Source organism: Rhinolophus hipposideros, assembly GCF_964194185.1.
Source record: "Rhinolophus hipposideros genome assembly, chromosome: X".
Classification (NCBI taxonomy): Eukaryota; Metazoa; Chordata; class Mammalia; order Chiroptera; family Rhinolophidae; genus Rhinolophus; species Rhinolophus hipposideros.
Genome location: NC_138046.1, coordinates 121,892,153 through 121,904,473, shown reverse-complemented (window position 1 = coordinate 121,904,473; position 12,321 = coordinate 121,892,153). Strand labels below are relative to the sequence as shown.

General features: G+C 39.0%; 1 protein-coding gene across 6 annotated transcripts in view; it reads right to left on the bottom strand.

The window, feature by feature from the left end:
• The window catches only part of MID1 (midline 1), a 332,040-nt gene that overhangs the window by 59,562 nt on the left and 260,157 nt on the right, over nt 1-12,321 (bottom strand). For all 6 annotated transcript variants that reach the window (XM_081041913.1, XM_081041912.1, XM_081041911.1 and 3 more), the window contains exon 3: nt 6,742-6,837. In XM_081041913.1, the coding sequence (XP_080898039.1) occupies nt 6,742-6,837 (96 nt within the window). The remainder of the gene's footprint in view (nt 1-6,741; nt 6,838-12,321) is intronic.

Sequence of the window (12,321 nt, the reverse complement as noted above, 5' to 3'; positions counted from 1 at the left end):
ACATTCAGCAATTAAAAAGAGAAATCAGTTGGGGCAGCCCGATGGCTCAGTTGGTTGGAGCGCGGGCTCTAAACAGGGTTGCCAGTTCGATTCCCACATGGGCCAGTGAGCTGCGCCCTCCACAACTAGAGTGAAGACAATGAGCTGCTGCTGAGCTTCCAGAGGGGCAGCGGGATGGTACAGTTTGTTAGTGTGAGCTCTCAACAACAAGGTTGCCGGTTCAATTCCCACATGGGATGGTGAGCTGCGACCTCTGCAACTAAAGATTGAAAACAGTGACTGGACTTGGAACTGAGCTGCGCCCTCCATGACTAGACTGAAGGACAATGACTTGGAGCTGATGGGCCCTGGAGAAACACTGTTCCCCAATATTCCCCAATAAAAAGAATTAAAAAAAGGAGAAGTCAACCAAATGAAGGTAAAAGATGATGTGGTCCCTTTCTCTCAGAATCTGTAACAAAGATAATTTCAGCTCTATTACCACTACAAGCAATTTTATATTCATTTATTGAGAACAATAATTTAAACTAGGTATTAAGAAACAAAAGAGGTTGGTTCACTAACAAAATGATGGATCATGCTAGTCTCTGAATGGCATGCATAAGAGCAATAATGAGATCCAAGCTTCTACCTGACAGTCACCTTCTCACCTGGGATCATTCCTCTTGCACCTCTGATTTTTTCTCACCTGGATCTATCCAACTACCACCATCTCCCATGTGAAAGCCGAGTTAGAACTACGTACAATCGTCATTTATAAAATTTGTTACAACCCGTTGTTATTGTTTATATCATGCCAGAAAAATTCCTGCTGTTCCAGCCAAGCATCTAAATATTTCTAGGCAAGGAGGTTGTGTGTAGAATAGTGTAAGGGAGATGTGATGAAGAATTCCTGGGGAGATTATGATGGGGAGAAACCACATTAAAAGATACATCAGTAAAACCCTGTTTTCTCTCTTTATTCCTACTGCTCATCCACTGGGCCCCCGATTAAGGCCAATTATTTCCCATCTAAGTATGATTAGCCTTGGAAATCTGCATTACTAAATTCAAATATGTCAGAGGAACGGTCTTCAGAGATATGTACATACAATCATACTCCAATACGGGCCTCCAGGGAGGATTCTGAATATAATATAATAGTTCCTCCCATCCAAACTGGACAGATTAGCAGATAATGAAGGGTTTGGATCATGTTTAAAAAAATGTTTCAAAGCTGAAACATGAAAATGTTATTCCGAAAGTTATATCAAACTTACTAAGCCGCCTTATGCTCATTCATTCGTAAAATTAATCTCTTATTCTAAAATATTGGAAGATTTTCCACTGATGTTGTCTCATTATTCATCATGAACATACCTAAGAAGGAAACAGGATCCAATGCCCCTTGTGAATCAGTTTTTTTTAAAGGCAAGAGCATCAAATCTAAGGGGAGATATTCAAGTGTGTGTTACAGACGACTTCCATAAACAGTTCAATTTAATCTCCACCGAGAAAAACTAAATTTGTTTCATGAGTTGTCAGTTTGAGCAAACTTGGAGTAGACTGGATATATAGTCATTATAGATATGCAGGAGTCAAAACATGAATATTCTCCAGAGAAGATGAATTCCTGTGCAGCCCGAGAGTTCCTTTCCTCCTTTGTCCTGGGAATCCTAAGATCAGCCCTTAGCACAGTGGCTCATCATCATTCAGTCTCAGAACCATGAATGACTGTGGGTTGCCTGATGTCCTTTAACGAAACCCAGAATCTGACTCTATACCGTGAGAGCTTTCTCACAAGGTCTCAAATGGGTGGGAGTCTAACCCTTATCTACAAGTGACAATGAATTACGACTTTGGATATTCAAGTTGGCCCCTAGCAAGATACACATCTTCCGAGATCAGACACCTGTTCAGAAGGTGTTTGGATGCTGGTCTCCATCCAGTGGCTCCAGATGAAGCAATTGCCAAGGTTTCCATAGAGAGAGCATGCTTTGACATAACACTGCATAACAAAATTAACTTAAACATTAAAGTATGTCTTCCTTTCTAACCCAGCAATCTTTTCCTTATTTCAAAGTTTACAATTGAATGCCTTTAGGGCTTGGTGAATGACTGAAAATGTGTTTTAGAGGCCCCATCTGTTTTCCTAAATCAAGTTTTACCATTTCTTACAAGCTACCATAACACATCACCCACTTCCCTCATAATTTACAGAACCCAACATCTGAGCAAAAATTGAATTAAATGGCACTTAACTTACCCACAAGAAGTTTGTCACTTCACAAGTCACCTAGCATTGAAAAACTCAGAGAAAGCTAGTGAGAGCAAACTTTCCATTAAAAGAAAAGAAAAAGAAATAGTTTAAAAACAGTGTGAAAAACAATAACAAAATGAATTTTTAGAAAAAGTGATTACAAACAAGGCAAGATAAGCCAAAGGGGCTGATGCCAGGACTTCGACGGGATGCTGGCTTAGAGGGTACCCTTCTAGGATGAGCTTGGGCAAGGACAGTGAGGTCAGCTGAGCTCTTATTTTCTGCAAACTGCTATGGCAATCAGTCACCCTTTTGTAGTTTTTCTTTCCCATCTCACTGTGGATTTAGTCACTTGGTCACTGGTAACTGCCCAAATAAACACCTACTATGTGTCCAGGTGTTGTAATCCCTGTGAAAGAACTCAATTCTCAGAATGTATAAAGAATTTGATTCATATCAGTGATTCTAAGTATTTGCTTATCTAATAAACTGGGTCCTCTGATTTTTTAAAGAAAAGGAGGATGAGATGATGAAGAGAAATAGTCCATATTTGATGTAGAAATACTAAGTTCTGACGCTGATTTTGATCACCTCTCAGAGGCTTGTCCTATACTTCATGTATAACTGACTCCAAACTCATCCCAAGGGAATTTTCTACTGTCTTCTTCTCCTGAAGAAAACAAAACCCAGTGGCTAAAAACTCACGAGGTTTTAGATTCCCAGCCACCAAATGCACCAACATTTCTTGGGATATTGCTTTTAATGCCTCTACCTCCTGAGTCCTAAACTGCCTTTATACTCTCCGTAGTCTAGTTTTAAAAAGATTTGGTACTTACCCTCTGAAAGCCATTTCATTTGCTTGCCCTCATTTTAAAAACAAGTTATGAAAACAATGGGGGTGGGGGAGACCTTGAAACTCTTTTCATTCTAAAGAAAAGCAGAAGTGAATCCCAGGAAGGAGGTGTGGACTTAGAAGGATGTGACATTTCCTCAGGATTGCGTGGGAACTCATTGCTTTCATTCACAACAATTGAGAGTTGCCTCTGTGCTTTGAGTTTTTTAGCTTCAGCTGGCATTGGGGATTATTTTCCCCAGGAATGCTCAGACCAGAATACAAGGGTACCTTCAGGAAGAGGAAAAGGAAGAAACACAGTCTAGGAACATAGGATGTGAACCAGGAAATTCTTTTCCACTGCACAGATTTAAAAGACTATCATGCTGATTGATGCTTATCAAATTCCACTACCTTTTTTGAGTTTACTAGTGCTGTGACGTTTTCCCTTGGACATGTGATCATTTTGTACTAAGACATCCAGACTAGTTTCCCAATAACCAAAAATACCGTTTCCTGAAAACACTTAGGGATGCCAATTGTAACTGTGAAAATTACACAGGACTTTGTTTTCCTTGAACCCTCACTAAACCGTCAAGACCAAATCAAGTTCAAACTCAGATGCAATACCAGGGGTGCCAAAAAAATGTATACACGTGACTTGTATTCATCTTTTGTTACCGGTATCCATTGAGTATTACAATTTTAGTACAGTTTTTTTTTCCATTCTCAGTATTAAAGTCCATCCAGCTCTCATCTCTCCAAGGCCAGTTTCTACTTATCCCCCTTCACATACCTTCTGTTTCTACAGAATGACCTCCTCGCTTTGTGTACACACATTCTTCATTTTTCTATCTCCATGCCTTGGTCTGCCCTGTAAGCAGTGCCTCTCTCACCCCTCCATATGCCCAAAAGCTACCGACCCTTGAAGGCAGGCTCAGATAGGGCACCATCACCCCCAGTGTCCAGCTGGAAGAAATGTCACTTCTCTGAAATTCCAAAGTATATAATCTACTCCTTCCTGATGGCAATTCATTTTTTATTTTGGATGTATCGTAGTTGCTGTTTTGTCTTAATCAAGATAATAAGCTCCCTGTGGCAGGGTCCTTGGCACCTAGCACAGAGCAACACACACACACACACACACACACACACACACACACACACACACACACAGTGGATGCTCCATACACACTAATGGAATGAACAAACTAGCATGACACTTTAACAAACCAAAGTAACAGACCACAGGCAAAAATGTACACCCTCACCCAGAAATATCTGTTTAGTGAACACAGCTCATAGATCAACAGTGCCCAGAACGGGAAAAGCAGAGTCGTGTTAAGCTAAATTATCTAAAACTTGGAAATTGGGGAAAAACAAGGCTGTGAACCCCTTTCGTGTCATTTCAGAGCATACCCCATCACGCCAGACTAAGCAAGTGTCATCTGACTCTCCAGGCTGGGATGTAACAGTTTGACTTTCTAGTCACTATTGATTGGGGCTTAGTCTCTGCGAAGATAAATGCTAGCTTCGAGAACTCTGATGATATGCAACTTATTTTGCCCAAAGGTTATGATTTTATTGCCCTTCAGGTCACTAACCAGTTTTGAATCTAACTTAGCTCTCTTATTCTACGGTAGCATTCTTTTCCCCCTACGAACCCCTTCCCCCAATGTCTGTATGTATCAGTTTCTGATCTCTTCCTTTATGCCAGCTTTATCATCTTGCTGGTTTCTTTACAATGAGTTCAATAAATCTTCAATGTAGACTCATTTAATTATTAGATGAGAATTGGGTCCTTAATTTTTTCAAAGTTATACTTTGAGAATATTAATAGTTATAAATAAGGGAACATGTAAAATAGATACAGCTAGTATCGTTATTATTTTTCTTGTTATAATTAATTTTCTGTAATTTTTATCTAGAATAAATTTCCCAAATACCAAATTTACACACCGACAAATATTTTCCATTCCAAAGGATTTATACAGAAACGACAGAAGTGAAAGGAATGAATATCCTTTACTCCTTGTCTAAAATAACTTTTTTCAGTTGGTACACAATTTTATCTGGTTATATTAGTTTCAAGTGTACAATATAGTGATTCGACATTTTTATACCTTACAGTGTGGTCACCCCACTAATCCTAGTAGTCATCCGTCACCGTGCAAACTTATCACGATATTCTAATGGCATATATGTGTCTATTTGCAAGTCTGCTACAATCAATTTTAAAAGCCTGTATCTCAACCAAATACCTAATCTTTTCAAATAAAAATGAAATCTGCTTATAAATGTCTTGAATGACACATCTATCATTGGGAATTACCGAACATTATAGAATGTAATTTTACATGTTAGGATGGCTAGCATGTTGTAAATTCAAGCCATACTAATATTGCATTAGGAGCAAGACAGTTGTTCTGAAATCACTACAGGCCATAATGGAAACCAGACACTAATGCTTTAAGAAGTCACTAGCTGAAATTGAATGAAATAATCACCCAACCCATAAAGCATTTGTAAGATTTCCCCATAAAACACAGGTAATGGTTTTTACTAAAGAGAAATAATTCTTTCTTATTGTCCTGAACATCCAATGCCATCACATCATAAAAATAAAAGATAGCACCTGCATCATTCCATTTTGTTCATTCATTTATTCCTGTGATACATATTCACTTTACCCTACAATAATGAAAACATTATGCTTGTTCACTATTCTTTACAATGTTGTTTAATCAACAAGGCTCAAAATGTTCCCTGGAGAAATCATTGCCAAAAGAGAATCCATTCTAAGCAGAGGGTTAGAAAGATCTGGGCTCTACAACTTGCCCTTGCTGTCATTGCTGCCTGTACACTCTCGATCCCAACATATTGTCAGTTTCATGGGGACATATCTGACAACCAAGAGGCATTGAACATATACCAGTAGTGGGTTGAATTGTGTCCCCCAAAAAGATATGTCCAAGGCCTATCCCCAGTATCTGTGAATATGACCTTATTTGGAAATAGGATCTTTGCAGATATCAAGTTAAGGTGAGTTCGTCTGGAGTAGGGTGACCCCTAATCCAATGACTGGTGTCCTGGTAGGAAGAAGATATTTGGACAAAGACACAGAGACGGCCATGTTAGGAGAGAGGCAGAAATAAGACTGCTGCAGCTACAAGCCAAGGAACTCCAAAAATGTTCTGAAACCACTAGAAGGTGGGAAGAGGCATGGAAAGGTCCTCTCCGAGAGCCTTCAGAGGAAGCACGTACCTACCGACACCTTGATTTCAGACTTCTGGCCTCCACAACGACGAGAGAATCAATGTCCATTGCTTTACACTGTCCAAGTTTGTGGTTATCGTTAAGGCAGTCACTACGGTGCCTTTTAAATCGTGCTGTTTTTGACTGTTCTTTGTAAGGGTGATTAAAACCTACAATGCTAAGTAAAGCTGTGTCAGGGAGGGTTGGGGTGGGAGCAGGAGGCAGGACAAAGCAGTGAGTGGGAGGAGATTCTCTGAGGTTCTAGTTCCTTCTAATTTCATCCATGTTACATATTTAGCTTCTGCAGAAAACCTAATTTTAGAAAGATTCCCATTTTAAAAATATAAAGGCTGAGGGTATAAAAACCTGTGATCTAGCAATTTTCATATTAAACATACCACACAGAGCTACTCACCTCAACATGCTGACAAGTTTGAATGAGTTTAGCCAAAAGGGTCTCCAGTTCTGTGTTCCTCTTGATAAGGTTGGTGAGGTTACTCTCTAAGTTTTGCTGTTCAAAAAAAGAGAAAAATATTATTCTGCATACTTTAATACTTTACTATACACAGAATTACTCAGACTCAGGAAAAACTGATACATTTTTCAGAAACCTCAATGAAATCTATGCAGTTTTAAGTATTTATAGATTTAAACTGGACTTTGAAAAGTCACATTTAAAAGAACCTTTTAAAAATGTTCACATTTCATTCTTTTTCTTCCTGCTTCTTGCACTAACTCAGGTTTATTTAACTGAATAATTAGTTGTAAATGACTTCTGGGTCATGAACTAGGGAGAAAGGTGGTAATTCAATTTCTATGCCTTTACCTGAATCAGAAATAGTACTAATATAAAGAACATATTCCTATATCAAATCAATGACTATTGGATTTTTAGAATTTACTATCTTGTGTGTAGGCTGAGGTTAAAGCCTTGGAGGAAGGTATGAATTGTCCAGCTATTGCTCACATTATACCCATGTGTAGGCATTTATAAGAAGTCCTCATCATACACGTTTACTCACTCATAGTACATGTTACTGTACATGCTTTTATTCTTTGCCTATAAATCTATTGATACCAGATCAAATTTCCTTAAATGCTACATTTTTCATATCACTATCCTGCTTAAGAATCTAGAATTATTCCCTATTCCTTTAAAACATCAAATTTAAAGTTCTCCACAACGACTATCAAATCTTATTTTCAACCACAATAACCTTCTATTCTGGGTAAGATTCATTAAGAGTTCTCATTGTTTCTCATTCTGTGTGCTCTTCGTTTATACTATTCATTCATTTATTTACCCATTCACACGAGTATGTAATGAGCTTGCACTATATGTCAGGCTCTGAGAGAGACACTGGGGAAACAGAAATAAAAATATGTACTCCCTGTCCACAGGCGGTGGCTATGCAACGGGGAGAGAGATGCTGTAAACAATAGAAGGGAAAGAGTCGGGGCTGCCTCGAGAAGGTTTCCAAGAGGACGCAGCCTTTCCGCCGAGGTTGGAAGGATGGACAGGGAGCTTTTGGTGAATGAGAGTGGGAATTTCTTGGGAAGATGAAATGGAAGTGGAGGTGAGCACAGGGAAGCGTATTCCATGGGCAGGGACTAGAACAATGTCACATTCCAAGATCAGGGAGGTGTGAGAGGACAAAGCATTAGGGCACTTCTGTGTTTAACATATAGACAATTCCAGAAATACAATGAAGATGTGGAATGAAAGTACATTTCATGGAAAAGAAAATAGGTCTAGGCTTTATAATGCCATCTGAGAGAAAGGAATTGGAAAGAGTACGAGGGGGGATTTTGAAAATCAACAATTTCATAAAGATGATAATAGTTCGTTAAGCTGTGAAATTTATTTCTGAAAATATTTACTCTTTTTTCTTTCCTAAATTTTAGATTTAGAAAAGTATATTCAGGAAAAGAATCACTTTTATTTCACACTTAAAATGAATATGTCAGAAGCAGACATCTCTGGTCATTCTTAAACAAGTTATGCTTATTAATCTGGTGTTTGTCCTATCAACTAATTTTTTTTTAATTTCAATGACCACATTTTTCATTTCCAGTAGGTTCTTTACCACATCTTCTTGTTGAATTACTTTCTGTTCCTGTTCCCAGGATGCAATTCCCTCCTTCATAATTTCAAGAGAACTAAACAGTTATTCTTAAGCTCTTTTGAGAAAAGGCAATTCATATTTTCTGGTGTTTAAATAACGTTTCCCAAGGACCTGATTTTATTTTGTGTCTTACCATTTTTGCCTGACAGCTCATCTGATGTGAACTTTGTTCCCTGGGTAGGGATTTGGGGATAGACATAGCCCAGCCCAGTGAGGTGCTCACTCTGCTGTTAGGGCTTGAGGTTGTTTCTCCAGAGGGAGCATGTGCAACAGAAGGACAGATCCTGGTTTGACTTAGTGCCACTCCTTCCTCCCATGACAGTTGTCTGACTCCAAGTCCAGAGAAGGTGAGACGTACCCTTTGAGGCCAGTGTGTACACCGGGAGCCCTGGCCTCCAGGTATATAGCACAGTCTGAGGCTCTGCCCTCAGGTCCTCGGTGCCCCACCTCATCTCCACTTCTTGTGAGCGGTTCAGCTTCAGCCTCCCCTCACCATTCTGCATTTTCTTTCATTTCTGTTCATTGGAGACTTTCCACTTCGGTTTAAGCTTGGTTACTATTCTGTAAAATCCACTTTAAAATATTTTTTCTGTAATTCTCATGTGTTCAGATTTCAGAGGGAGGTTTTGTGCATGTTTTAGCCGGACTGGAAGACCAATAAGAAGTCTTCAATTCTGGCTTTGAAACACTCAAAGAGTCCCAAATATAAATATTTTTAAAAAGAAAAATGACTATTTCTCAGTTAAAGGATGAGACACAACAAAAAGTTGGAGAATGAACCAGACAGAGTGATTTAGGTGCAACTTAATGAGCTCATGTTTGCATCAGAGAAAAGCTTGCTTTCAAAGCTCTGAACAACAACAAAAGCCAAAAGCTTTCCTACTCTTTAGATTAAATGAATTGCAACCACTAATCACTTTATGGTCAAAGACTAGAGTAGAGAGTAATTTTGAGGCATGCCATTATTCAGTGTCCTTGATTTAGATATGACTACTTTATGGGATATTTGTCAACTTCTCTTGGTATGTTAATCTTACGGAATCCTTTTACTTTTCTTTTTGGCTGACCCCCTCGGAGCAGGAAATTTCTAGGGAAATACATCATCTAACTGTTTACAGTTCAATTGTCATAGGTATGACTTTTCTAAAGCTAGTCAGTAAAAGAGAGCCAAATAAATATAGTCTAACACATTTAGATTTTACAAACATCTGCTTGCTTTCCCCTCCCTTTATTAAGTATACATCATGTATAAAATCTGTTTTTAATCAACTAATATGTAGACTAAAGCCTGTGGTTTAAACATATTGACCTATCTAGATCCTTTGGGGTTATTCAAATTTAAATAGTACAAGTGTTACTGAAGTCTGCAAAGATTACCGAGTCAGTTAGAAGTGTAATAAAGGGAAATGAAGCTGGGAGAGAGACTCTTTCCAAGAGGTACCAAAGGGACTGACAACACTTTTGAAGAGAGCCCCGGTAATGGGAAGGTAACAAAATCCAGTCCTCAGTGAACCATGCATCCATAAGCTTCCACTATAGGGACTTCTGTGGAGTTTTCTAGAATTTAACTGTATCACTAACATCCTGTGTGGTGGTCCGCAGGTCCTATAGCCTCTTGATTTTGGTTGTGCTTTGTGCAAATGAGAGATAATATTTTTTGGCATAAGAGTCTTAGCACTAAATGGATATAAGTATCTACTTTCCTACAGATATCTAAGGAATCTTACAGAGTATTCCCCCAAAAGTTTTAGTTTCCTGTTCTCACCTCAGAAACGTCACTATATTTACAACTCCTTATGGAACTGAGCTTTGTAAAAATCCAAGGAGTCAGGCATGAGTGACCACACGTGGAGTGAGGACACTGGAGCTACCATCCCAGCTGAATTCTGGACAAATGAGTCTTGGGTTCAGTTTTCCCATCCATAATGTGTGGATAATGATCAATCTACAAGTACCTATCTGTGCTATTGCTAAGGTCAGGGGAGAAAATGAACATACACACCAGGGACTGTACAAATGTTTGTTAAAATCATGAATTGCAGGATAAAACATTCAGTTTGGGCTCAGTACCAGACACTGCCTCAGGCAGTCCCCATTCTCAAGCTCGCTGATGGCTTTTTGCTGCAAGCACCTGCTCCTTTCGGCTCCAGAACTTTATCTGACCCCAGACAGGGCAGGCTGGGGTGCTGAGGAGAACACAGGGAGGCTGACGGCCCTAAGAGCAGCCCTCAACCAGTGACTACTGGCAGTTGCTGGATGAACAGCCCGGATTCCTCCCTGCCTGGATGGGACCACTCTGAGTCATGTTCCATCAAATCTCCCAGAGAGCCCCACGGGGAGGAGCCCAGGTTCCCATAGCAACAACCTGCCCACCGTCCATGGCCTCTTTCCTTCCCTCCTGTCCCTCTTCTCTCCTCCCTCACAGACACCTCCCAGATCACCTCCCAATTTGAATTCTGAGTCAGGGTCTTCTTCTGGGAGAACTCAACTAACATCCTAATGCATTATTTTTAAGTATTCCTTCTTATGAGGAATAGCCAAATTAATAGATGATTTCAGTGCTTTTGAAATGAAGAGATTGTTTTCTCTCCCCCCATGTTCCTTTTCTAACTTTTTCTAGAGGTCACATATCCTTCAAATTCCAGGTTCTAAAGCAGAACTGTCACTAGAACTATAACGTGAGCCAAAAATGCAAGTCACATTTTAAATTTTCTATTAGGGTGGTGCAAAAGTAATTGCGGTTTAAAAGGTTAAAAATAATTGCAAAAACTGCAATTACTTTTGCACCGACCTAATAATAGTCATGTTAAAAAAAAAAGTCAAAAGAAACAGGTAAACTAATTTTAACAATATATTTTACTTGACTCAATATCCAAAATATTATTATTTCAACATGTGATCAACATCTACAATCTGATGAGCTATTTTTTGTCTATTGCCACTCTCTTTATTGTGAAACCAACTCCATCAAGATTAAAATTACGTTGAGATAAATACAATTCAATGTATTTATGCTTGCATTAGTTAGACAATTTCAGATTGCAGGGAAGTTGATATTCTTAGATTACCCTAGGTATTAATGACTTGTTTTATACATGTGATTTGACATTTGTCTTCCAGAGTGAATAGATCATATTGCACGTCTTGAAATCTAAAATCATTTCTAACACAGGTCAAATTTAAAAAAAAATTTTTCTTGTACAATTGAGGTGCATCTTATATATCTGATGAGCTATTTTACATTCTTTCTCTCTCTCTCTCTCTCTCTCTCTCTCTCACTCTCTGTCTCTCTCTCTTTCTCTCTCTCTCTCTCTCTCTCTCTCTCTCTCGTCACTAAGTCTTTGGGATCTGGTATGTGTTTTACACATAACACATCTCAGTTCCATCAGCCACACTTCCTACACTCAGCTGCTATATCCAGCTAGTGGCTATATTATTGGACAGCACAGCATTAGAGTCTAGAATGGGGTTCAGCAAACTTTCTGTAAGAGGCCAGGTAGTAAATATTTTAGGCTTTGTTGTCATATGCTCTCTATCACAGGTACTCAATTCTGCTGCTGTTCTAATAAGAAAACAGCCATAGATAATATGTAAATAGTTGGCAGGGCTATATAGCAATAAAACATTATTTATAAAAACAGACAGTAAGTGACATTTGGCTCATAGGCCAAGCTTCCTGGGCCACCCGCTCTGGAATGCATCTGCTTTCCTCGCCCCTCCCATCACCGCCACGAAAGAGGAATACAAATAATTCAAGATGGTCCTTCTAAAGGCAAAGATGAAAGGAGGCAGATTTGGGTTCTTAATATTAAGCAAAAGACTGGGTACAAGTCAAATTTGTGAAAGACAAAGTTGTAAAACATGTTGCT